Below are 27,803 nucleotides of genomic sequence, written 5' to 3'. Positions count from 1 at the left end.
AGTGGTTGTGCATCCCCTCCGGCATAAGGATTCCTGAAGCCTCCTTCCCATTTGGTCATGAAGCTCACAGTGCCTCTCCCTTGCCACGGCTGAGCCTCTGAAGAAGGTGGTATGATGGCATTTTTAATTGCTAACTAGATCTTTTCTGAGACCTAGGATCAGGGAGCAGTTTTCTTACAACCTCGTAATATCATTTTTCTCTGCTCTAGTTTGCTTGTCAAATGCCTAAGTATTTTTGGCCAGAATTTGGTCCTTTGTGGCTCTGTTTCTCTTTTGAGGCCATTTAAATGTGTTTCTTGTATTTGTCTTCCATATTGATGTAATAATTTTCCCCTTTTATAAGATCTGAATATGATATACTGTTTTCCATCCCCGAAGCTTTTTGTAAAAGAAGGTGGGAATAGCACTGCAGTCATTTTACAGACTGAAAACTTATCAGTCTGATCCAAGGACAAGTGCTAATCTGAGCAGAGCAGACACAGTGCAGGCCTTTCCCACCCCGCTATTCTGCCTCCAGAACTGCAGGTCTTCCTCTAAAACGAGCTCTTCTGTTTCACAGGTGCTATTAGAACAAAATTGTTAGTGTTTCTGCATTGCTTAGAAAACATGTGCTACTGCATAAATGCTAATTAATAAGTAGTATAGTTACAGTTGACAGATTAGGAGTGCTAAGTCAGCAAACAGTGGCAGTGAGCAGGCATGTTCTGTGTGCAGGAAGTTTAATGTCGCACATGCACAGCTTGATCTGTCAGCCAGTCTTCATTCAGAAAAGTATTGCTAATTAGGCCTGTTTCCCTTAGTATTCTTTTTGCTCCGTTTCTGAAAGATTTAAGCATGGATGAGGGAATGAATTTCTGGAGCTAATAAAAAATAATAGCACAGCAAATAGTCCCTCAGAAACTATTAGGCTTGGAATAGTTCTCCTTGAAGACATCTTAAATGTAAAATTATACCATGTCCTTTTAAATAATATTAGCCTTTCTGCAGTGATTTTCATCCAGCTCAAGTAATTTGACATCAGAAAAGGAACCAAATTAAAACAGATGCTTGGCACGAATAGGGCTTATTTTTAGAAGAAAATATTACTGAAGTGGAAACCTGTACACTTTCCAGCAGCACAGAACTTCAGAACTCCCTGTCACACTTTCATTGGAATTAACATTGCAGACAGGTTAAAATCTCTGCATCCTTTCTTCTGAAGAGATGCAAATCCCACCTATAGTCAGTTCCATCAGTGGAACTTATCGTAGATGTGATGTAGACATAGTGTCTACATAGGACACAAAATCAATTCTCCCTTTGCTTATCCCTCCCAGAAAAGGGAAGGGTTTTTTATGGGGAAATATACTCATCACACTTCAAAAATGTGATTTACCCATTCTTACACTCCAAACAGGCTTTTGAAAAGGTTTCCAAGTATGTAACAGAAAATAAAGCAGCTTTAAAAAGTGTATAAAGCTCTCTTCCTCCTCCATGCTTTTTCCATAAAGCTATTATAAGTTCCCTGGTATCTGGTCCAAAGGAGCCTTATGTCACACTTCCCAAACGCACTGTTAGCCTCAGCTGTGGTTCTTTAAGGTATTGCAATGCCCAGGTGTCTGCCCTTACCTGCTGCTGGACTTTCTGTTGCTGTAACCAGATCAGCAGGTTAGGACTGTAAAAGTGGCTCAGCTGCCCCAGTTCACACTCTGGTGTCTCAGTTTCTCCTGCCATATAAGGTCACTTGGGGCAGTTGAAGAGGAGGCAGGCACTGGAGCTATGCTTTGTATCCTCACAGCATGACCACCAAAGCTCCTTAGTTGAAGCCCCACAACCTACTTTTTACCATAGAATCACGGAATGGTTTGGGTTGGAAGGGACCTCAAAGATCATCCAGTTCCAACCCCCTGCCACAGGCAGAGATACCTTCTACTAGACCAGGTTGCTCAAAGACCTGTACAACCTGGCCTTGAACACTGCCAGGGATGAGGCAGCCACTGTTTCTCTGCGCAACCTCTGCCAGTCATCATGTTCCTTGTAGTGAAGATTCTTTTCCTAATGTCTAATCTAATTGTCTTCCCCCTGTCAGTTTAAAGCCATTCACCCTTGTCCTATCACTACATACTGTTGTAAAAGTCCCTCTCCAGATTTTCTGTAAGCCCGCTTTAGGTGTTGGAAGACTTGTATGGTCTCCCTGGAGCCTTCTCTTCTCCAGGCTGAGCAAGCCCAGCTCTCTTAGCCTGTTGTGCCTGTGCTGCAGGTGTGCATTTAATGCTTCCTGTGATTCTTGTTGTGGAGCAAGCCCCTAAAGTAAAACAGAATTTTTGCTGCAGTGCATGGCAGTGGCACATAACCACAGTATTAAGGGTCAAACCACAGTGCCAGCATTAGCTACAATGAGCTTTCCCAGGAAGGGAGATGGCTACCACTGCCCATTTCAATTGACGTGATTAGACAGAGCTTTTGCGTCCTGTTTCACTTAAGGGGAAAAATCAAGTCAGAGCCAAGCAAATGTTTTAATGCAGTCTTGTTCGTTGATTAAAGATGTACAAAGTTCTTTCTCCCCAGCACAAGAAGACCCAACAACAGACAGCAGTTTCCTCACTGCTAGCTCCAGCTTAGCCTGGCCAGAGCCCCATCCTTTCTCCTCAGCCCTCGATCACTACTCTTCGCATCAGTCTATCTAATGTTTCTTTTCTGTCTTCTTTCTCACTCTGTTGCTTTCTCTCACCTATTTTAAGCTTTTTTTTCCAGATAGCAAAGGCAGTTAAATTGTCACCTCCTACCTCTTGCCTTTTTCCAATCTCACAACTGCAGTGATGGATATCTCCATGTGAGAAACACATTTGTCTTCCTTGTGCAAGGTCATTCAGGTTAATTTCAGATGTCTGAAAAAGAAATTTGTATTATTAAGAGGGCTAATTCTGCAAAAGCAGATTAGGGAGTGCTCACACATACAGTTAATTTGGCAGGGCTGTGAAGGCTGTGAGTTCCAGCTGGTGGGTGGTATCAAACACCTGAGGACTGTAGCATCTGCTGATGGCATAACTAGATCCAGAAGAAGAAACTTATCTACACAGTTGGAGGCATGCAAATACCTTCACAAAACTGCAACAAGCAAATATTAATATATACTATCTATATAGTTGCCGAACCCATTTCAGCAAGAATTTACCCAAGCAGAATTGTACTGATACTCTCTCTCTTTTATACTCATCAGTCCACTCTGGCAAAGCTGAAGGGATTGAAAACCCATTAGTAAGGGAGAACTGGGTGATTTTTTTCCATGCAGAAGACTTGTAAAAACTGGGCAGATGCTTTAAGTAGGAGTTTGAAAATGCTCTCCCCTGATCTTTTCTTCCTCGATAAATAGTTCAATATTGTTCTTTGGTGGAGCTCAACTCATTTTAAAATATCATGAGGTTCTTACCCTAAATTCCACTGAAGAAAATGCACATTTTCTTTCAGCTGGTCAGTGACTATCACAAAAGGTGTGATAGTCAAAGACCAAACAAGTCTCCTGTAAGCACAAAGGACATTATTGCATGTGCTGAGCCTATTTGACTCCGGAATTGTTTCATCCACTGATACAGATGAGTTTCTAAGCAATTCTTGGGTATCCAATACCTAGAGAAAAGTCTATTTGTTGTATGGCTCCATTTCTTACTTTTCTGAAGGACAATACAAGACCCCTGTGCTCTATAGCCCTTCTTTGCCAAAGTATAACAGAGTTCTTGTTACATTTTCAGTTAAGGTTTTTATATAGTATGATGTCTTTCCTAGCTAGTGTTCTTCACCACTCATATATAAACAGAGAAGTAGCATCATTACATATTACTCAAAACCTCAGGACTAGTAGTACGTCCTGCAGCCAGTCTGAATTGGAGAGATTTCTACTGACGTTGCGGCAGCCACCTCGTTTGCTGCTTTACCAGTCGTGGGTCAAGTGTAAGTCCCAGGCATACTGAAGAGAGGCACTGTCAGAGCGACAGTCTCTCGCTGTAGAGGAAACAAATTGTTCTAGTTTGTCCAACTGGACTGCCCAGGTACTGAGAGAAATTTGGCAGTTTCCTTCACAGCTCTGACAATGATTTGTTGTATGGTTTGTGGCAGCTTGTCCGTTTAAGAACTGCATCACAGCTTTGTGCACACTTTAAAGCAAAAAGCATACGTATTTAGCAGGACTGTCTTGTGATTCATCTTTATATAGCATACTGTGTAGTAGAGGCATCTACTATATCAGCTACTTTTGTTGCTACTAAATCAGTAGCAGACTGCTTCAGGTTATTTATTTTGAGGTTTGTGTCAATATCTAAGACTATTTTTGGTTTAGATTTTTTTGCAGGCCATAGATACACATTTACAATCCTGAATTATTAAAAGTTGCTTAAAATTTTCCACAGCTCTGGATATTTCCATTCACAGGAAAATGCAACAGGAAAAGAATCTAGAATATATTGCTTGCTAGAGTACTACAGTGACAGTAGTACTTCATGCAGTGGTAGTAATAGTTGCTGCAGTAAATTCTGCAGGTTTGTACAAAAGGAGGCAGATCCTAACAGGTGCACAGATGTATAATTCCATTAACTTGGCAAGAGCTATATTAAATTAGCCAAGGAAGTGGCCCTGTGGATCTTTATATATGCTGGAGTGATTGGTTGAGTGGGACACATTCAGTCACTGTGGTTGTATTTACGAGGAGTCATTCCATCAGGGTTTCACTGGCTTTTTGGGAATGCTTCAACTAAACTAGAAAAAAAACATTATTCTATGGAGAAATTGCTAGTAGCATTTCTTTTTCCACTTACCTGTTTTTGAGGTTTTTCCTTCATTTATTCAAACGTGGACAATAGCCATCTACCTGCATCAGCTCCCTGTTGAACTTTCACTTGTCATGCTGCTATTAATTCAGAACCAAATCACTAATAAGGCTTCAGATGCATACCTCTACCGTGAACAACTACCGACCATCATTATCACTGCAAATGCATGCTAGTCATGATGACTACGAAACCTCTAATATATATTCAAGTATGCGCTGTTATAACTGGTGCATAAAATTCTAGACATCTACTTAAATGTTTATCACCATAATTAAGCCATTACAAAATGCATGCGAAAGCAGCCAGACATTTATCCTCATTAAAAAAAAAAGAGATTTTTAAAAACTCATTTCCCTGCAAACAGCATTGTTTTAAATCTGTGCTCTGTGCCTACTTGTTAAACAGAACTAACTGTATTTAAGGTTGGAAGCCTTCAAATGAAAGCCAGTAACGGAACTGTAATTTTCTGAAAATGCCTCCTATTCCTCTTCAGTAAACCTATTACTAAAAGTACTGCTGCTGTTTTCTAGCAATTGTGCCAAAATACTGTGCTCCTAATGAGTTTCTTGTAGAATGAGTCTTTTTCCATTCTCTGTGCAGTTGCATTTGAAATTTCAAAATACAAAGACCTCCCTTGGGTTATTGTCTAGCTATTTATTGTTTCATATTTATCATTTATTTCTGTAAAGTGAGAAACAGTAATCAGTGCTCTCAGCTGGGCAAATGGTCAAAGCTCTTTGACTGACATCACAAATACATGTAATAGGAGAGCATTGATGAGAAGTCCGTGCTATTCTAACAGCAGCTTTTCCATGCAGGGATGCTCCCTAAGCAGCCAGTGTCCTGTTTTTCTGATACCTGCTGCTATAAAACCAAAAAGTCCTCATGTCTCACTATACTCTCTGATAAAGCAAAAGATGCTGAATACAGAAAAGTGATATATAGAACAAATTTCTTTCTAGTTTAGAAATGGGCAGAATTTAGGTATATGGCCACATGCAATCTCTGGCCACACTCCTGTTCATTACAACAGCATGGCCCAAAGAACCAAGTGATTACCAATAGTTTCACTCAGATGTCCCCTCAGTAAATTTCTATTTTCATTTCTGACAAACCCACTTGATAAGTAATTTCTATTAATTTATCAGCAGATATACAAGTATAAGCCAGTATTATGAACTCATCTAATTTTTATGTCAGAGGTCATTTTAAACTGTTACGATTAAAACTCTTTGGGTCATTTGATTTCTAAATGACACTTCTTGTAACTGCCATTATTTCCAGGCAAACAAAACTATAGGCATCAAAAAAGAGGGTCTACGCCTCCAGAATCTAAGCTAATTATTGCTCCATCTGGCTTTGGCACATAGTCAGCATGGCTCTCATTTGCACAGGGTTTGAGCTGCCCTCTCCTAGAATAATGATTAATTAGAGGAGTTTTAAATATTAATTTGCTTAAACTGTAAAAATTGCTTGGTTCGTGCTTAGTTCTGCTAGCCGGTATCTTACTACACTGCACTTCATTTATTCCAGATAATTGATAAGAGCAAGAGAGACCCCTCTGAAGAAATTGAGATCCTCTTGCGATATGGACAGCATCCAAACATCATTACTCTTAAAGATGTGAGTAGTCTTTGGGGACTTCAGCATTAAATGATTTTCAACTTACGATCAGGCTCATCCACTAAGCCATGTCTGGACAATTCTTCAGCTGAATGTTAAAGCTAAAACCAGACCCACTGAAACCAAGGAAATAAAGGTGACTTAACAAATTACCAGATAGCAGTTGGGAAGCCTGGTCAGGTTATACATACTCCAGTTGCTGTCTAACCAACAGTAAATAAACCCGAAGGGGTACAGTGCCAGAACACAAAACATGTTTGGTTTGCAGCACTTTCTGGAAGTGAGATCTCCCTTGTTAGGTGCTTTGGAGCAAGATGCTGAGCACACACAGTGGTGCTCCTGGGGAGGAGCAGCTGTTTCTGTGCAGCCTGTGGTATCTGCTTTGTTGGGAACAGGAGAGCTCACAGAGTCACTAGGGTTTCTCCTGGTAGTGTTTTAATGCCAGGGAGTATTTACCTTCTACTCAAGCAGCCTGAGCATGCATGAAGGTATCTTTCTCCAGTATTTCATATGAAGAATGGCCTTTTCTATGCTTATATACAGCAATGACCTTTAGTCAGAGACTCAGAGATGTTTCACTTACTCTGCCTGCAGTCTCACCTAGGACTGTCCACACTGTGTCATACCCAGAGTTTACAGATCAAAAATCCTGCTGGTGTCAGTGGTCAGTATCTTAGGGTTCAGACCTTGGAAAAGTGTATAAAAAATTTCTAATCACATGCCTTCAGGAGAGTCTCACGTAATTCTGAAGTGTTAGAGAGTATCTTAAAACAGGAGCAAAAAAAAAGGCTTCACATTCCTTTCCAAAAGCATTGATGATTATAACAGCTCCTGTTATTGCAGCCCAGATAAAGGATTATGACATGACAAAGGTTATCTTACAATTTAGTCAAAAAATGCCTCCTACCCTTTGCAATTGACATTGAAGGTAAATGCATCTTCTGGCTGATATCAACAATGTACTCACCAGAACTGCAAATATAAGCTGTATAATATGATTGGAAGCAGGTCTTGGCCAGCAGTACAATACAGTTCATTTAGCTGATCGTGAGTCAAAGGGAAATATTGATATTTGAAATGGTAAACGTTACTCTGCAGAAGCGGAAAGAGAGAGCACTACTGAGAAGGAGGCTTGGGTGAGAGCCAGTAGGCATTTGAGACTGTGTGAAGTGATGCTGCTTTTAGCAGCTTGGTCTTATCTGCTGACATGATAGCGGATCAAGAAAGCTACATTTCTGTGTGGACCAACCAGAAAGTTGCTCCAGACATGAGAAAAAAGTGATAACTAAGCCATCTTCTAAAGCTGACTCTTGTCCTGTAAAGTATAATAAACACATTTCCCACATATTAGCTGACATTTTCTTCTTGCAGCATCTCACAAAGGCAAGCTAATGCTGTGATTAAAGGACCAACCTCTACCAAGTTCATGGGTCTGAAATATATATTTATTCCATTATTCTTCCAGGTCTATGATGATGGGAAATATGTGTACCTGGTGATGGAGCTGATGCGGGGAGGTGAGCTCCTGGACCGCATTCTTCGGCAGAAGTGCTTCTCAGAGCGGGAAGCCAGCGCTGTGCTGTGCACCATCACCAAGACTGTGGACTACCTGCACTCTCAGGGTGTAAGAATTGCTTTTTTGGCTATACACATCAACTTTCCTAAAATACTTTTAGAAAAAACACATAGCTGTTATTTTGCTACTCTGAAATGTAAAAAAGTTGGGGTGTTTTTATAAGAAAAATTAATCTTTCTCCATGTTTATAATTACATCTGCTTTGTGAAATAGGGTGATATGCTTCTTAGCCATTTTACAACTGAACTGCAGTATGTTGAAGTGGTATTTTCATTCCCGAACTACACTGCTTTTCAAGCTCATGTACCTTTCCGAGACGTAGTTGTTTAGTTTTTATCACAGTCATTATGGCAGTACCTGATCTTTTAACAGAATTTCAAATAGGGTAGCTGCATCAGCCAATAGGTAGAAAATCAAATGCTCAGCTCTCCAAATGAAGTGGCAGTTTGAGCAGCTGATGGGAAAGAATTCTGACATGCTATTAAAGAGCTGGCTTTTGAAATCTAAGCTCTATCTATGGCGGTTTGAAAGTCTCTCCTTTTCCGCTTTTCAGGGACAAGTAGTTTGGATGATCGCTCAAATATTTGCTGCTTTTTCCATTTCTTGGACTTGATGACCTTAAAGGTCTTTTCCAACCTAGTTAGTTCTATGATTCTATGGTTAAAAGAAGTGCATTTTGTGCTTGGGCTTTTATGTTTTCATTATAGTTTTTCAGTCTTGCTGTAACAAATAAAGGCTGCTTTCCCACCAGTGATATACAGCATGTCTGGTAAAACATGCAGCTACTTGAAGTTGTGTGCCTATAGGAAGAACTTCTGTAAATACATTTTGAAAGGAGGAAAAAAAGAATCCCTTCCTGTGTGAGCCTCTTGCATGCACAGTCACAAGGAGACCCTTATACAATATCCTCCTATGACAGGATTTCTTCTTTGCCTTTCAGCTGAATATTTAAGGCCCTCAGGTCCCAGGAGACTTTTACTCCAAGGTGTTTGTGCAGCAACATCCTCTGACCATCCTCTGGAAGGTGGATCCCCCTTAGAGCACCACTCTCAATGCACCAACAGAGGCTATCAAACATGTTCCTTCTGATTTTAACAGGCTTTAACATTTTTTTACCCCACCCTCCCCCTTTGTTTTTCTCCAAAACTTAAATATTTTTGGCATGATCTCTTGGCCTACCTCAACCAGCAGACCAGAAATGGCAGCCAAGCCTGGATGCTCCCTGACCTCCTCTCCTCACTTGTTCCTCACTGCTTTCTTGTTAAGGTGGTGCACCGAGATCTCAAGCCAAGTAACATCCTCTACATGGATGAGTCAGGAAACCCAGACTCCATCAGGATCTGTGACTTCGGGTTTGCCAAGCAACTGAGAGCAGAGAACGGGCTGCTCATGACTCCCTGCTACACGGCCAACTTTGTTGCCCCTGAGGTAGGATTGCATTTCAAAGCCGTGAGTAACAAGAGTGTCCTAGGAAGCAGTCTTTCCTCCCCTTCTCCCTTTTTCTCACTGCCTTTACAAGAGGAGCAAAGCATAAACCAGACACTTGCACAGTCTCTATTACCATAACTTTCCTATTCCTGCCCTTGTCAGGGAAGTTGTTTGGTTCCTGACAGAAGCTGGTGTCTGTCTGTGTCTCTGTGACTGACGTACAAAATGCGTTGGCTCATTACAGTGATAAATACCATTTTTTCTCCAGCTGCTTCTGCTCAGACTGCTTCCCCTCCAGTGCACTGCATCAGAATGGGACAAGGCTTAAGCAGAAAATCATAATGTCAGGAATAAGACTCAGAAGAAAAATCCATGCTTTAAATCCTTAACCACGCTGGAGTCAGTGGCAGCTTTATTGTTGGGTTTATTGAGCTAAAGAAACATCTCTCCTCTTGGGCTTTCCCAGTACTAGTCTCCCCTGCTATGGGGAATGTAGGAAAGGGCTGCTTTCCTGATTTTACAGATGGGGAAAAGGGGGAAGACCAAACAGTTTGCCCCAAGCATGGGCTGAGGTGGCTCTGCATTGCTGGCAAGTGCTATTCCCCTCACGCAGTGCCACAGGACTGGGTTTGGGTCCCACAGCTGCTTGTATAGTTTGGGCTCTGTTGTATTTGACCTTTGAGATGTTCATAGCTGCTTCCTTCCGATGAAGGAGAAAGAGATTAATTTCCTGGGTAACTCTCTGTTTCTTGGAGTGATGCTTATCATCAGTTTTGGTATCTGCAATACACAACTTCAAAAGTGTGTTTTCCTTCTGCTTGCTATGCTCATTATGAGAAAAACACAAAATTATTGTCTTTCAATGCTTCATCTGTCCTCTGCTGTCAAATACCACTGTCTCTCAGTTGGTATCATTCAGCTTTCTTTTCTTCCCCATAACTCTCTTCCATCCAATGTTCATCTGGTACATAACTGAGAGGAGAAAAATGAGATGATCCGTCGTAAAACGTCCTTTTGTGATATCAAAAGTTATAGGACTCACAGCCTTCCAGCATCAGAAGGAGAACTTATTAAATTGAGGCTGTTGCCAGGGCAGTATAAATTCTAAGCAGATATTTTTCAGAAGAAAAAGTCTTCCATTGCGAAGGCAGACTGGTTTGTGTTTTATTGCTGTTTGGTTGGGTTCTCATTTTAGAAACTGGAGCGAGCTGCTTAAAATTCATCAAAATACGTTAGAAAAGTTTGATGGCACCACAGCAGTTCAACTTCTAAACCAAAAAAGAATAAAAAAAGAAAGTCATGTTTGCAGGATTTAAAGCACTTGGTTTTTCTCCAAGATACAATGCCCTTAAAATAGGTGTAGCTATTTTTAGTGATGGGCTGGCTATTCTGTATAGTGTCTGTAGCCACAAACATTGCCAGCCCAATGCAGTTTCAGGTTGGACTTCTGATTTGAACTGAAAGCAGAAATCACGCTCCTAGACATTTGTTTGAATAAGGCAGGTCCTGCTAATGCAGGAAACGTTGGAGATTAATTGAAATGTCACCAGAACTGGCAGAGAGCTTACATAAAGTTTGAAGAGCTTTTACATTTTACCTGTGATATAATGCTGCCCTCCAGCCTGGGTTTGACTTTCAGGATCGCTGTCTGACCCCTGCTATAACGTCTGCCATATACACGTGAAACCGGGCAAGGCGTCAGAAAATCAGCTGAGCCCATGACACAAGAGGACAGTGGCAGAGGGAGGAGGGCCTGTTTGCCCTCTTGCATCTCACTTTGTTTTGGAAACATTGCATTTGTGTGTTAAGAGGAGAGAATGAACAAAGATGAAGGCTGCCCGAAGAAAGGCGCACGCTGCCACCTAGTGCGTGGTGCAGAGAAGAAGCAGCGGGCCTGGGACAAAGGGGTAACTAACGCAGGCTGCTGTTTCCCTGCTGGTGCAGCTTTGGGATAAAGTAAAAACATTTCATCCTGTAGTTTTCCTCCAAAATCCCTGAAAAACGACTGGTTTGGCATTTGAAATTAAGAGATTCTTTATTAGCTTTCATACCCATGCACATCCCTGCTTGCCTCGCAACTAAGATAAGCCTAGCTTTGTAACATTGTCAATCCAAAAAATCAAAGCTTTATAGAAATTAAACAGGGCTGGATAAATATCTGAGCTGTTATCAGAATTGGATGAACCCAGGGGAAGTTTCTTCCTTATCACCACAAGGCACCTGCCATGTGCAGCGCTTAGAACCAGCTCATGCTTGTACTTCATATCCCACCAAATTCTCAAGGTGACCTAAAGCCCTTCACTGGTGGTAAATTCTTCAGCATCCATTACAGCAGGACAGCACTGCAACTTTTGCAAAGCTCTTTCCCTGACTGATTTATTTCTAAGACACGTCTGTTACTGTTTGATAATATCTGCCACCCGTAGGTGAAACACTAATCTTTTTGGCAAAGGTTCCCCACACTTGCTCCTGCCAGCTCAGTGTTCGCACTTTAACCACAGTTACACAGAGCATTTTCAAATAGCACTGACACTAACTGACAGCTCTCACTGGATCCTGTTTATTTCCATGGGGTGAAGTTGCTGTCGATAAGAAGTAATTGCCAGCAAAGCTTTCCCTAGACACTGGCACACAGTTAGTGTCCCTGCTATGGAGCAGTGTTCTTACAAACTGAATGATAGCACACAGCGACACCTGCCCATTATTCTAGGACTGTAACTACTTGCTTAATAGCCTGCTCCACTAAATATCATCACTACCCCATTTTTCTGTCATTTGCCTTGGACATGATTGTCCTTGATTACCAGGGGAAAACAATGAATGGCAATGAAAATGTAACTGTTCAAAGAAGCCATGAGAATGGCCACACCGAAAGATAAGCACTGGGTGTTTAGTCTCACAAGCAAAGCAAGAAGCAACTGAACTTGTCAAATAGCAAATACGTTTTTCCCATTAAAAATAACATTAATAGAGGAGGAATTAACACAAGAACTAAAGAAATGGAAACAGAACAGCCAGTGATCATATATATGATGTGCAGGGGAGAGATGCAGAAGCAGGACTTTACCAGCTTTATTAATGCACAGGAGAAAATGTGGATTCTTCTGCACGTTTTTTTTTTCCCAGGTAGCAAATGTTTGCTCAGCAGCGTGCCTGGCAGGTGGCTGTTTTGCCATGCATCATTTGTAAAATCTGTCAAGGAAACACTTTCTGAAACTGTTTTATCCTGGAAGCACTTGGTCTTTTCTGTGATAGACTTCAGGTAGCTGAAAGCACTCCTGGGTAATAAGACTGCAGGTCAGAGGAAAGCTTGCTGAATTTATACATTTCCCTTCCCTGTGCTTTGCAAAAAGTAATGTGTCTACTGATGCACCAGAAGGAAACAGAACTCTCCTTGTGTGTCAGAACTGAATGAACAGAGGGATAGTTTGCTTTTAAGAGCAAGTGAAAGATCTGGAGATGATCCTTGAGTTTTTCTGAGCCAAACAGAAACAAAGTTTTTCCCCTAATCTTAGGAATTCTGTCTCAGTGGTGACTTCACTTTTGCTTAGACGTGCTCTGACTCAAATAGGCATTTCTTCTAACATGCACCAGCATAAATGAAATCTAGATTTTACCCTTACTGCTATAACTCACCATCCTCCATCAATACTGAACCTACTGGTCAGATCTCTGCCAACTACCATGGGTCTTGTTTTGCCCGTAGGAAAAAAGGATCAAGTTCTAGCCTGTTATCTGTTAAATCCAGTCAAAATGTGGCCAGTTTTCTCAATACAACAGTAAAATAAAATTAAGCCTTTTAGATTTCCTTGTAGTTGTCATGCATCTTTACTAGTCTGATATTAGGTATGGTTAGTGTGCATCCATTTGTTGTACCAAATCCAAACTGAGCTTAGACATACTTATCACTGTCACTCAGCCCTATGCTTGTGGCATCTACAGTATTCCTGGTAACCTTTATGTTTGAAGGATACATTTCAAAGTATTAATAAGCTTTTGTTAAGAAACACTGTAAAACACTGAAATGTTGTTCTGCTTTGCTGTGTGTTAGATGGTCAAAGAGGCTCCCAGAGCTTCCAACAGACTGCACTCATCTCTCTTTACTGTGGAGGTGATAGATGTGCTGGGCTTGAACACTAAAGAGCACATTCCAACTGGGGCTTTGCCTTGCTCCACACCACTACTGAACATTTTGATCCTGAGGCAGCCACCCGTTCAAGCCAGATATGTGGTTAAGCCCTGGAAATGGCAGCAGATACATTTACTAATCAGTGCTGTTTGAAGATCAGAAGCTGAAAATTCAGGAATGCAGATTAACCTTTTTTCACCTCTCTCCTTCCTTCGGACAGGTCCTTAAACGCCAAGGTTATGATGCAGCCTGTGACATATGGAGCTTGGGGATCCTACTGTATACAATGTTGGCAGGGTGAGTGGAGAGGTTTTCCTAGAGCTGCAGTCTCCTGTGGGCTCAGCACTTCAGCACTGATTAAACCAGAAAGGAGTAACAGACAGAGACAGCCAACTGTCTGGCCTCCTCTGGGAAATGTGCTCAGTTGTATGAGGCAAGAAAATAGATGCCAAGACCTAGAATTAGAATAAGTTTCTCCAGAACGCATAAATAACTTTGACGCTTTACAAGTTGTTTGTGTTTTTAACAGCCTGTACCATAAGTGTGAAGGAGACCTAAACTCCTAAAAGGCTCATTCACCACTTAAACAGTGTGAAACCTTATGCTGGGGGAGGAGCATAGGAGTATGAAAAGCCATACCATGTTCACCTCATCCATAAGAGGATGTCCATTCATTTCTATTGATACATGTGTTCTTCTGATGTTTTTATTGTTGACATATCTATCTGAGCACCTTTAAAGGTTAAAAAAAAAACAACAAACACAAACCCAAACATCTTTTTTCAGATACTATTTGAAAAATAAGTTGCAGAAAGTACAGAAAGTAAATGAACAGACAGGAAAGAAGAGTAGCAGGTAGTAGGAACGTTTGCAGGGTACTTAGCAAAAGTATCCCTACCAACAATACCAATATGTTGGCTAAAGTTAAATATTGACACAGGAAAACCCAGAGGAAGAAGCATACTGAAATAAGCAGTGAAGGACAGGCATAAGATATGCTGGGGTGAATGGCAAACACAGTGTGAAACCCAATCTGGAGTTATCAGGACACTGAATTTCATTCCTCAGGGTATGGTACAGGGGTGTTTATTGTACCTAAATGCAGTTTGAAACTTTTCAGTGACTTCTCACAGCTCTTTAAACTGCTTCCTGATCATTCAGCTGTGGCAAAAAGCTGGGATTCACTCCTGGATTTATACAGAAAACAAAAAGCTGGACCCTACCTTTCTGCAACTCATGTCTCTTGCCTCATAGATTACAGAAAAGGTGCCAGGAGTTTCTATCACATCTATTTTGTTCCTAAGTACAAATGTGTTCACCATCATCTGAAACACATTGTGGCCTTCAGGGACAGTTTCACAGTCTGCTGGGGTTTCCAAAAACCTGTTTTCGTTTGGCTAATGCCATGGATTTGCAATGATACACAACCAGAATCAGTAAAATAAAATCAATACATTACCCGCAGTCATGTTTGTTTAGCTGAATATATTCAAAATGTTTCTTTTTAAAAATGTGAAAAAAAAATCTAAAACAAAACAAAAATACCTGAATTGGAAATTTAAATTGCATTACTTAGTGAATATTACATTTGATGACAGGTGCCATTAACTTTTATCTCACTTTTTTCAGCACTTAGAAAATACAAATAATACAAACAGTTGAGAAGTGCTGACTTTTTAGATACCACCACTTGTTCTTCCTCACTGGAGGAAAGTTAGTAGGAAATGACTATTATTTGCATCTAGGATTTTATTCTGCCATTATCACTATGAGCAGAGAGGGTTCAGACTGCCAGGACTAGATCACAAACCTGGGATCCTGTTAATGCAGGTAATGACAGACGTCAGAGTTCTAGCTGATTCTTAACTCTTAGTGCATCCCTCCTGATAGTTATAGATTGGAATAATATTTTATTATATTTTAGTATTTTGTTATTTTTATCCTTTCTTGCCTTTATCAAGGTACTTCCATTAGCAATAAAGTGGAGTTAAAACAATTAGAGAGGCAAAAACATGTCTATTTTTTAAAAAGAATAGTTAATTCCTAAAAAATGAGAACAGAACAAAAATGTTAAACCAATTAAGGAATCAGTCTTTTCATCTGCAGAAACTTATTATGAGGAACCACTGGATTGTGTAGAGTGAAAGCAGAGATGTCTCGTCCACTCGGTAGCCAAATTAGTATTGTAATTGGTGGCAAGTTAGCACTAGATTCTAAAAATCATATACTTGCAAATTACACTGCATTTTTGCTCTTTTTTTTTGTTTGTTTGTTTTGTTTTTTTTTAATAGGTTCACTCCTTTTGCAAATGGACCAGATGACACCCCAGAGGAGATTCTGGCCAGGATTGGCAGTGGCAAATATGCACTTACAGGAGGAAACTGGGATTCAGTGTCTGACACTGCAAAGGTCAGTGAACTCCTCAGATTATTTTCTTCTTCTCTGAAATGGGCTTGTAGTCTGCAGTTGTAGCAAACTTCAGAGACAGATAGTCAGAAGGGTTATTTCTCAGTGCCTCATGGAATAAAAGCTTGCTTCTTTATGTTTCTACTACTCCACATGAAATAAGTGTGTCAGGAATTTGGGTAGTTTATTTCATTAAACTAAGGCATAATATAGCACCATCGGCTGTGAATGCTCTTGAGATTTAAATGGCACAGAACTCTTTTTTTGGTGCAACTGAACTTTTAAAAGAAGCACAGAGCTGTCAGTGCCACAGATGTATGGTCTATATTTGAATCACCTTTTTGCCCCTCAAAGCTAGCAAGAAGTAAGCAGTTTACAAACTAGCATTTTCAACTCCTGTACAATTCACAGTGTAGGCTGCTTATCTATCAAAAAGCATGGGAACCCCAGGAGATAAAATTAATCTGGTGCTGAGACTTCTGAGCACAAAGCTGTTCAGTAGTCTGTGAGACAGGTAGATGGGCAGGCAAGCTGACAAGCTTCCAGTTGCCTGGCATTAATCAGAAACTTTGACAGGATTCAGAGATTCCTGCAAGAGATTTCAGTTCTGGCAACTGCTAGTATCCAATGGAAGAACATTGACATATCCCATGGCAAAACTGCAGGCAATCTTAGTAACATCTTAATCTTGCTCACAGCTGTGAGCCTCACAGTATATTTTTTATCAGATGTCCAGTTTTGAAATGAAAGCTTTCAGATGTGCTAGAACTGATCTCATTGAAATTTAGCCACCTGAATGTTAGATTTCTATTCTAAGATTCTTCTATAAGCATGCTTTGGAGTCAGATCCCTCCAGATGGCATCCTCCCTACATGGAACTTATCACCCCTATGAGGTCTCCAGTAATTAACACTCACTCAATAAGATGAATACCCCCATGTTATCTTTTGACTGGATTATCAGCTGAGAGTTGAATGTTACGTTTGAAAATTCTGAAGATAGGACGTTACACTTTAAAAATATCAAGCATATCTGAAGTGCATCATTCTCTCCATTGGACGTTATGGTGGTGACACTGCCGCCAGGAAGATCTTAGTAAAACCTGAACTGCTATTAATTACTTTTTCCCTTTTACTGTTTTCTCCCTTTTAAACCCAGGACATTGTGTCTAAGATGCTTCATGTAGACCCTCATCAGCGCCTCACAGCAGTCCAAGTCCTAAGACATCCATGGATAGTGAACAGGGAGTATCTGTCTCAAAATCAGCTCAGCAGACAGGATGTTCACCTGGTGAAGGTACATCCTACACTCATGCCTCTTCCTTCTTGCACAGTGAGCTGTCATCTGTGTAAATATTCTGGAAAGTGATAGAGAAATTGGGAATATTATTTGCCTCAGAGGCCAAATTTAATGTGGCATTGTATTAATAGTAAGGATTTGTGATCTGTCACCTTCTCACTCTTTTTAACTTCAAGCTGCATTGTAATGACATGCTGGCATTCTGTGCATGTACTGCTCCCCACCACTTTGAATCAGAGACACTCCAGCTCTCTGCCAGCTTAAATGTTGCTGTCGTTTCATGGAAATTGTCCATGCATGTCCATTCTTTCTAGGGGCTTGTATAGGGGAAGAGAGGGCAAAACCACAAAAGAATGGAATTTTAATCCAGCATTTTCTTTTTCTCTTTTACAGGGTGCAATGGCAGCCACTTACTTCGCTTTAAACCGAGCACCTCAGGCACCAAGGCTGGAGCCTGTATTGTCCTCCAGTCTGGCTCAGCGGCGGGGCATGAAAAGACTTACCTCTACCAGGTTGTAGCAGTACCCCCAAAAGGCCTCTTTGAAAACCCACAGTTTATTATTTGAGAAATTCATCTTTACTTGGCTAGCAGAACTTTTTGGACAACCTGCACATGAAATCACCAGAACTAGCAGAAGCCCAGTGTAAGGCAAAAGTTCTCCTTTGCTCCATCGTTTCTTTTACATTCCAGCCAGGGTCCCAAGTTTAACAACTTCACAAAGATGTGCCAATTTTGCCAGTAGCTCTGTTCCTCATTGAGATAAAGCCAAATAAAGTAGGTGTGCTCCATCCTTCCCGCCTTAGGAAACACTATTTTTGAGTCCTTAAGATGTTCCATGAGAACACTGTTTTCATTTTGTTTCTCAAGAAAAGCACTTTTTGTTATGAAGAACACAGTCGGGTTTGAATGTTTCCAGCTGTTCCAGCATGTGTCATGATGAAGTGACTTGGCTGGTCACCAGTTGACATTACTGATCTCCACTCACCCCAGGAAGAGTGAAGGCTGCAGAGACACATTAATTATACCTTACTTGAAGCAAGTTCTACACAACATGAAGGAGAGAGAGCTGTCAGTGGTGGAAATACCTTCTGATTTTAAGAAATCCTTTGCACTTTGCCCCTGCCCTCTCTGGAACAAAGACAGCACAGCTCAAGGAGCACGTGCCACCAGCCCTGACTTACACAGAGGTCTCTAAGAGCAGGAAACCTGAGAAACTCAGTCCTCTGAGGAAATGATTGGGTCATGTGAGACTGTGGGAAAGCATTCATGTAAAACGTTGTGAGTAGGGGCCTGTGGATCAGAGGAGAAAAAGGTGTCTGGTCTCAACCAGCAAGTGGGAGGTCTGGGAGGACAGGGCAAAGGGGCTGGGGCAGGGCAGAGGCAGGGAAAGGTGTGGGTGACCTAGGACAGTAGGCAAAAAACCCCGTGGCAGCGTGGTAGGAGTACTACCAAAGGGAACTTTGTGCTTGGGGGGCAACCTGTGACTCTAAAAGCAAGGGGTAATCTCTCTCCAGCAGGTGGTACAGAAGAGGGTTGGTGGGCGGCTGGGCTGACAAGGGCTGGCTAGGTCATGCAGCCCTCCTTCCATGCCATCACCAAATCAGCTCTGGCAGGCCAAAGTGCCACCCTGGAGCATGTGAGGCCATTTCCAGTCACTGCTCTCTGCCCTACCCTGGCTGCTTACCTGAATCCACCTCCATCACCCAACATTTCATGTCCTTGCCTGGCTGCTCTCTAGCAGAGCTAAACTTCCTGTGATGTGTGTACAGAGTACCCACTTCTGAAGAGTCCAGCTAACTCTATTACAAGCTTTAATAATAATAAATTATGAGGAGAAACTGGAGGATGCTCTGCTTTTATATTTATATAAATATGTAGATGTGTATTTATATATATATAAAACAAAAGTTCTGTACCCTAATACCTGGATTTTCCAGGTTCAGGGAAAGAAAACTTTGTTGAAATGCTCTCAGCAAAATGGACCTTTTTTCTCATTCCTTGATTTCAAAGAAAGTGAGCAAGGGTTGTGGTGTCAGATGTGAACTATTTTTTTATTCTTTTTCTTACCCATCTTGGCTTATGGTGGTCAGAAGCTGACCAGGATTCTTCTTTGTACTGCTTTTGTTAATTTTTGTCACCTCAGATGCTTTGTGGGAAAAGTGAATGTGCTACGTTGGCTTCTTTTTCTGTTGTGATGGGAAAAAAGAAAAATGTGAACATGGAGCTTCATATGCTAGAGATGGGATTTTTTTCTTGTTGAATATGTATGTGCATCTCAGTGTTGAACTGGAATTGCCAGATCATTGCCTCAGAATGTCCAAAGGAACAAGGAGCTGCATTTGCTGTAGCAACATGCTTCCTGAAACCAACTCTGTTCCAGTGTTGCCTGAAATTTATTTGTTTGCAGTAGTCTGTTTTTAAATTTAAACTTATTCTTAATATTTTAAACTGATATTTAATGTTCAGGTTTATGTGCTGTGCACAGAGGACTGCTGCAAAGCAGCTCTCCTTGAAGCCCTTCTCTTTTCTAGAATAAGCAATTCTGTGAAATTTCACACAGTGGCTGAATTGGCTTGGACTGATGCGTGCAAACACACGCAGATGCTTGTCTGTATTATAGACACAGAAGCCCTTATTCTCTCCTCTGACTAAGCTGTGCTCAGTATCAGCTTTTTGCTGCCTTTACACTTTTCCTCTTGTTAGAAGTTAAGTATCCCATATTTCTGCTACCAGCACACCACGAGGCAAGTCCGCAGGCAGGGGATATACTGGCTGACACAGAAACACTCAGGCCAGGTCCCGTTTGCCTGGAAGTGACTTCTATCCTGGAAGAAGGAAAGATGGGCATAAGGATGCTAAGGGCAGCCTAGAGGGAGGGCTGTATTTTCTGGAATCCCATCTGATTTGTTTAAACAAAATGTTTTCTATGGCCCATGTAATTGTACTATCTGTGGACAGAAAGAGTTTTGTAAATATTATGTACAGGTTTTGTCTCCCCCTGAGATTTCCTGGCCATTTTTCATTGCTCCAGTTTGCTTTCTCTTCCAAGGCATTGGAAACAGTCTAATTTCTTCTTACTATACTTGGTCTTAATTCTTTGAGCATTTTTTCACCTGAATATTATTGCAGGCCAAGCTTACAGGATGTTGCACTTCCCAAAGTTTAATGGTTTGAATTTCTTCCTGATTTAGCTCTTTCTAACCCACCAGCTATTACCCCATTACCCATACAAGGTATGGGCCATATACAGGATTATATGTGTTGATGCTCATTAATTACTTTGTAAGCCTATAAATTGCATATAATGGGGTTTTCTTATTAAAATTTTGTTGCCAGTGCACCCAGATGTATGCACATGTGTGTGTGCATGTAAATACATGCACAAAAAAGTGCTGTCCCACCTTGTCCAAGTGAGGATAGAAGCTTAATCAGTGTTTGAGGAGATACTCAGAAGAGTTTTATCTTCAGCATTCTTGAAAACCTGTAATTGGAAGTGGTATTGGTCACCCTGGGTATGCATAGGTGGCTGTGGCCAGAAGCTGTCCTGTCGTGTCCAGCCTCCTCTCTGTCCTAGCTGTGTATTCCCACACACCCCCAAGGCAGACTAGCCCGCCCTTCACAGGCTTGCCATGGGAGATGCTCTTCTGAGGGTTTCATGACCTACTTCAATCGAGATGAACCCAATTAAATTATTTCCACATCAGTCTTGCTGATCCAGCTCGTTTGGGACTGAAATGCCAGAGCCTCCATCAGCAAATCCAATGGACAGTTGCTCCCAGCAGAGGCGAAGGAATATGCCATTGGCACTCATTATTTCAGACAGATAGCACCCACCGCTTCCCCTGGCCCAGCTGGATCCAGGCAAAGATGCATGGCCATGGCCTAATTACTGCTGCAGCTGCTTTTATACCAGCATTTCCTTTCCAAACTCCTTGCTACAGCATAGCTCAGCAATAAGTATTTATTCTTTCTAGGAGAAAATAATAACTGAAAAAGGCTTAGCCTCTCTCTCTCTCTCTTTAATCTTAAAGGACTTCTACTAAATGTTATGTTTAATTCCTTGAAACCTAAAAATCACTTTGAATGAGATCATGCCACCTTGCAGGTTATTAGTCCACAAAGTAACCTAGTGCCTTAGGCTATTACAAATAGTATAGTTACATTTCTGAACCATAAAAGTGTGCAAAGCAACAACCGTCCAAGGCATACTCCTTGTTTGACATGCCTTTGTGACATGATGTTTTGTGTCACACTCTTAAAAAGTACAGACTGTGTGTCCCTGTGCTTCATCTAATCCTGGATGTACTGCTGAAACTCTTTTCAGCCAGACTTAAGGTTGAATAGGTTTTGGACTGAGTTTGAAAGGGACAATAAATCTATTGGCTTACAGGGTAGATCAGACTCTACCAGAAATTAGTATGCAGATCTTTAAGGGGCATGCTGCTTTTATCTGTGTAGTGCAGTGCTCTAACAACTTGTATCCAGCAGTGGTACACCCAAAGACATCCAAACCAGGGTCGAGTATGGCAAGTGCTGTGTGTCTACAATATGAATTACTCAAAGGCTTGGATCATCCCCTAAAGCCACAAGTGCCAGAAGGGCTTCTCATGCTGTTGGCCCACAGAGCTTATGCCAGCACATGCAAGTGCTGATGCTAAAAAAGGCAGGCAGTCACTTTCTCTTGACCTCAGCTGCTCATCTGTCCTTTTGTGCCTCCCTTATCCAGGTCACCACGGGGCAAACCAAATGTTTGTGCATCAGACAGAGTGGCTGGGGACAGCAGGAAGGCAACAGTGTCTTTTTTGCCAGCAGGGCTGCCAGTACGTTGGTGTCACCTCTGTCCCTCTGTTTCTGAGTTATGCTGAGCTGAGCCCAGGTGTGGCTCAGAGTCAGGGCAATAAATGATGGGATGTTTGCATAGCAGCAGGATACCAGTGCCAGGCTGTGCACACAGAAGGGGAGGACAAGTTCAGACTTCTGAAAAGTCACCACAAGTTCATATAGACTCCCTATAAGCAGAAGGCGTAAGGCCAGATGACATGCCATGGGGAAATAATCTTGACTCTGTGTATTTTTACCACCATTGACTTTATAAAGAGGATAGAAAAAATCCTGGGGTTTAAGTCACCCAGTTTTACGGAGGAGATTCATGATTTTGTGGAGTGCTACAGCTTTATAGATCCCTAGTAGGCATAAGGCAGACAAATACAGAAGATAAAACAGATTACTATAGCAGAAAACAAGATATCTTTGCTTTCACTTGGAAATTATTCTAATTCGTGTGTTTTGAAGCTCTCTTAAGATGTGTGTAGGAGAAACACAAAGCAAATATTTAAAAGCAAAGTCCTCTTGTTGAACATCTGCAGATGGCGCCTTTCAGCAAGAACCACCTGAGCTCCAGGGTCACATATCTGAATCCTGAAAGACAGGCAAGCAGCACAACTCAGCCAACCACCTCATTGGTGGCTTACATTAAAATAAAAAGACCTAAAATAATGTTAGTAAGTTTTTACTGTAGTTCATAAAAATTAAAATGTTCAAGCTCATTTTCTTCTCCTATTTTGAAGTATACGACATAATTCTTTAGAAGTGTGTGTTCCTATGCCCTAGTTGAATCTGCTCCTAAATCCATGTATTGCCCCGAGACAAGCTAAGCTGTTTCTGGTACCTCAGTTCCTGTGTGAACACAGTCCCACACTCCCCTCTCCATGTCTGCCTACAACACAAGCAACAATTGCACATATTCTGGTATTCTTAAAGTTAGCAAAAACTTGAGTGTTTAAACTCAGAAGACAAAGTGAATTAAAAGCAAGGCTCTCGCTGTGCACAGAACTAAAATTCTCAGTATTTAGGTGAAGGGTAGATAGAAGCCTGTGCAGAACAAGAATGTTACAGAGCAAATGCAGTTACAGTAGTTCTTGGAGCCAAATTTTAGCTAAAATCTATTCATAAGTTTTGTGAGCCTAGACCTTGCATTTCCATGTGCAACCAGGTGACAACACATGCACATCAGCCAGCTAACCAGGCATCAGTTCATGCATGTCAGTACAGGCTTGCACAAAGAAATGGTTTGCAGCCCAAAATTGAGTGTCTAAAATTAAGAAATTGGCCCTTTGCATAAGCCTGTGTTGTGTAAACCATGATGTTCAGTGTTGAACTGTACAATCACTGCTTCTTGCATTGGTGTGTGCAGTTACAGAGCCAATTTGTGCTCCATTAGGTCTCCTAAATGGATGTTGTGGTCACAGTTTTCAGAGACACTGTAGCCTGTAAAGCAGATGAGGATATTGCACGCCCTCTTTGATGAAGGCAAATTTTGAAAGGGGAGGCTGGAAATAAGCATTTGAAGTGCAGAAAATTAAAACCACTTGCTGAAGGATTGTTTCTGAATTCCTACTTGGAGACAAATCTTGCCTCCTTCACTCTCATTGTATTAGTTCCTTATGCACCTTCAGTGAAATGAGGGAGACAGAGCAGGGTCCTCTTCCCTGTCACAGGGGTGGAGTCTGGCCATTAGGTGATGACACGTGCAAGGGGTGTACTTAGGTAGTGTTAAACGAATTTGACAAAATATAAACCGTGATCTAGCACTTTGTTTACAGGCTCCATATTCATGTTTACAAATGATGATTTCTGAGGCTCACGCTTTTTACGTTTCCTGTTTGAAAAGGGCAGCCGGTGTACAGATATTTATTATGTTTATCAGCGTTTCTGAAGAGATTTTTTTTATAGTACATGGTTTTATGAAGTGTAATATTTTTATAGCAGAATGATGATCTTTGGACTTTATATATTGTTACCTACCACTGTTTGCAAATAAGGTCTTTGCTCCCTTTTTTCTGTGCACTGTATCCAGTGTTGCTGCTGCTACTGTTGCTGGCCCCAGCTGCTGCTGGCCCTCCCCGAGGTGGGCTGATGGTATTGTGAAACTGTGCAAACTAACTTCAAAGAGCTGTGATTGTGCTGGACGGCTGGCTGTGTGCTGGGTCCCTCTTGGCAGGAGGGATGGGGAGCTGTTCTCTACCAGGGCAAGAGTTTACTGTGGATGGCCCCTGAGGACAAGCCTCAGTGCTCACCTTTGTCTGTACTCCGCCGTTTTGGCTTGGCATGCCCATCCTTTCCCTTCTTTATAAAGAAATAAAAAAAAAGAAAAAGAAAACATAAAGGGATCCTGCTCATTTTTGCATAATTCCTTTCTAGTCCCCAGGCACTGGCCATCTTTGAATGCCATGCACTGGTCACAGTAAAACAACACAGTTACCTTTTCAAATTATACCTAGAGCTGTTACCTCTGTGTAGGCTGAACACTTAAAACTCTGCCTTGGGAAGCAACAAGTAAACCTTTAACTCCTCATCGGTCAGGCAGTCCACTCACCAGAGAAATTTGGGATTTCAGTGCCAGACAAATGAGCTCTTTCACATAAGCTGCCTGGCATGGATTTCCCTTGTCCTTCAGAGATTTTCTGAGGTACAGTTCTTCTGGAACTGCTGGTCATTAGCAAGCAGCCTGCATAACCTTTTCTGCTTGTTGAACTTACTAGTGACCACAAAAGCAAAATCAATGTCTCTTTTGATGTTGATGCTTGGAGGGATTGTTTCTGCTTCCCTGGTGTTGCAACTTCTGAGTCTGCGCACCATTACACTGGTGTTACACTGGTGTTCGTTGCCATCAGCCACAGCAGCATCGCAGAGGAAGCAAGTCCAGCTCAGGCTCCCTCATAGGAACAGCATGTGATACCAGATATGGAGAAACTGCATGTTATTCAGGCCCAAGCAAGCATAACCAAGCAAACTTGAGAATTGTCCTGAGGACCAAAAACTCTTGTTACATGTCTGAATAGCATCTTGTTCAAGGGCTGGCTGAGCACCTCTCAGGCACTACAGCAAAGGGAAATAATAGACAGTAACAGTAACAGCTAATGCCTGAAAATCACAAAAAGCAGAGATTTTGCATTAAAAGCTATGAAGAAGAGCTGAAAACAAGAATTTTAGGCTACACCCAGCTATTCGGGTTAACCACAGAAAACTTTGCAGTGCTTTGGCTGCTAAAGATGCCATACTCACTGCCTGTATGCAAGATGGAAGAAGGAGATCTCTGTCCATTCATCTGGATGGACTGGAGAGCTATTTGTGGTGCTCTCACTGTTTTCTAAACAACCAAAGCTGGCCTGAGCCCAATTCCGTTCTTTGTTGGGGAAATTATAAAACCGCTGGTGATTCAGAGTTTGTGGTGAGGCTGTGTGTTGTTTTGGCTTGGCACACTCCTGCCTAATTGATTCTTCCTGGCCTTCAGGTTCTGTAGCCACTGGTGAAAACAGCCACAGTCAAAAAGCCTAACACTTTCCCTACTGTAGAAAGCAGGCTTCAATTTTAATTACAATCTCCTTGCTAAGGCATGCAAACAGTCACAGATCTCCAGTGCATTTACCCAGACTTTCTAGTTGTCACACTATTGTCTGGACTCTTCTCTCTACTGTACTTTCTATTATAATCAGTTATTTGCTTTACTTATCCATTCAGGCCAGCCACTTCTCCAACAGGACAATCAACGTGAAGCGTGAAGGTATGTTCTACCTTAGCACTGAGTCCTAGAGGCCTGATTTCACCTATTGGTACTTACACAATTTAGCCTTTAGGAACATTAGCTGTGACAGTGGAGCCTTAAAAACAGAATAGAAACAACCTGCATTTGACTTCAGAAAAGTGATAAGAGTGATCCATCAGCTTTTAAATACTGCTGATCTGTTGCTATTTGGGCCTTTGGTCTCATTTCAACCATATCTGCTGCCATCTGTTACACTCTTGAGTGGAGATGCACATCAGCTACAGGGCTGCAGCCTTTTTATTGGGTCTGTGAACTAATCATGCAGGTAAAAACCCTGTCCACGATTGAACAACGTGCTCCTTGATGTGAACTTAGATGGGCAAGAAAAAAGTGGAACACACAGCTGAGATGTATGCATGCTTTCAGCTGAGCAAGAAAAGTGCACATTCAGCTCAGCAAAGGTGAGGATTATTTATTCTGCAATTCAGGTGCAAATTTGTTATCACTTCCCCAAGCCCAGGAATGAGAGTGATCTTCTGTGAAGCTCATGTCAGATATCCAACACACACATTCACACAGCTTGCACAATCCCCAGTTCCAGGAAGTCTCTAAGCAGCCACATGTCCTTCTACCATCAGATGATCTGAGGAAAAAAACAGCAATGGCATTTGAGCCAGGGTAAGTTATATACGTATTAGTATGTCCACCAGCACATGCAAAATTCACTGGTCTTACATAAACATGACCTTTAAACTTCATATGTTTTTATACTGCTTATACCGATTCAAACCAAGAATATCTCTTTTGTGATGCAGCCAACAGCTAAAAACTCAGTCTGAAACAGGCTGGATGGTTCTTCCAGTACTGCTTCAGTCTTCTCAAAACCTTCAGTCAATATCACCAACAAGCACTTTGTGCTCTTAAAAACTGATCTGTAAGAATTACAAGATCTCACCAATATAACCGGAAGCTTCATTCCTGGCATCTAAAGGAAAGTGGAAGAACAGATCAAGCAGTATGTGTTAGAGGTAAGAAAATTTCATGCAAAACCCATTATTCAGGCCTCAAGTGCCATTTTTAAAATGCACCAACTACCATCACTGAATATATTCAAAGGGTTCAGGGTTCAGATGCGGGGAAAAACACAAAATGCCTGCTGTGGAGATGATTAAAGACCCTGATGTATTCAGCTCAGCCTGGGGATGGCTGAGAAACGACTTGATTATCGCATACAAGAATCTTCACAGAGAGAAAAAAAAACATGATCTGGAAGAACAGAGCCAGACCGAAGCACAGAAACCGTCAAATGTCTGGGTGCAAAGTCCCCACAGGTGCAGGATGGAAATAAGAAAGGCTTATCTACTGAAAGCGACTAAGAGGAATGGCAAACTCATTTTCTCCTTTGATAGTTTTGTTCAAACGAATAACCAGCCTCACTTTTAAGTTGCTTTCAGCAGGTATGCCTTAGGAGGCAAAAGGTTAATACGAAAGTAAGTGGATCACTTCTATCATCTGCAGTAATCCGGAAATCAATTTAAATGCTCTGATGGTCTCTTTTGGCCTCAAGTATGACATGCACAGATCAGGTTTTGGCCCCAAATATGATATGAACAGATCGTGTTTCCATAGGATTGATGATTCATCCATAGGATGAACTCCAAAGACAATTCGAAGACTGTTAGGCCACATATAACTGGAATAATCAACTTTCTGTATTTAAATCTGTGTCTTTACTGTGACACATGCAGAGAATCTTTGCCATCTTGAACAATATAGAAAATCCCTCTGAAATTTTGTGATGCTTACAACTATTTATAATGTTATAATGTAGAACACCCTGTTTCACACCATTGGTGCAATATGGTTAAAACATTTAACAAGACTGGGTAAATGGTGTTTCCCCACCAAAAAAAAGTAAAAAACTTGCTAACTTAAAACCAAAATAAGTTACAATAGCATTAGTAGTGCGCTAATCCTGTGAACCACAGAAGGGC

General features: G+C 41.4%; 1 protein-coding gene across 10 annotated transcripts in view; it reads left to right on the top strand.

Moving 5' to 3' along the window:
- Positions 1 to 19,103, top strand: part of RPS6KA2 (ribosomal protein S6 kinase A2) — a 285,765-nt gene extending 266,662 nt beyond the window's left edge. For all 10 annotated transcript variants that reach the window (XM_061378507.1, XM_061378504.1, XM_061378502.1 and 7 more), the window contains 7 exons: positions 6,336 to 6,425; positions 7,891 to 8,049; positions 9,268 to 9,429; positions 13,779 to 13,855; positions 15,850 to 15,967; positions 17,123 to 17,260; positions 17,657 to 19,103. In XM_061378507.1, coding sequence (XP_061234491.1) covers positions 6,336 to 6,425; positions 7,891 to 8,049; positions 9,268 to 9,429; positions 13,779 to 13,855; positions 15,850 to 15,967; positions 17,123 to 17,260; positions 17,657 to 17,782 — 870 coding nt within the window. In that variant the 3' untranslated portion in view covers positions 17,783 to 19,103. The remainder of the gene's footprint in view (positions 1 to 6,335; positions 6,426 to 7,890; positions 8,050 to 9,267; positions 9,430 to 13,778; positions 13,856 to 15,849; positions 15,968 to 17,122; positions 17,261 to 17,656) is intronic.
- The last annotated feature ends 8,700 nt before the right edge of the window (positions 19,104 to 27,803 follow it).

This window comes from Neopsephotus bourkii, unplaced genomic scaffold, assembly GCF_033783945.1.
Source record: "Neopsephotus bourkii isolate Nb327-2 ecotype Australia unplaced genomic scaffold, CSIRO-AGI_Nbou_v1 NB_1767, whole genome shotgun sequence".
NCBI classification, from domain to species: domain Eukaryota; kingdom Metazoa; phylum Chordata; class Aves; order Psittaciformes; family Psittacidae; genus Neopsephotus; species Neopsephotus bourkii.
Note: the sequence above shows the minus strand (reverse complement) of the source record. Positions and strands in the feature narration are given on the sequence as shown.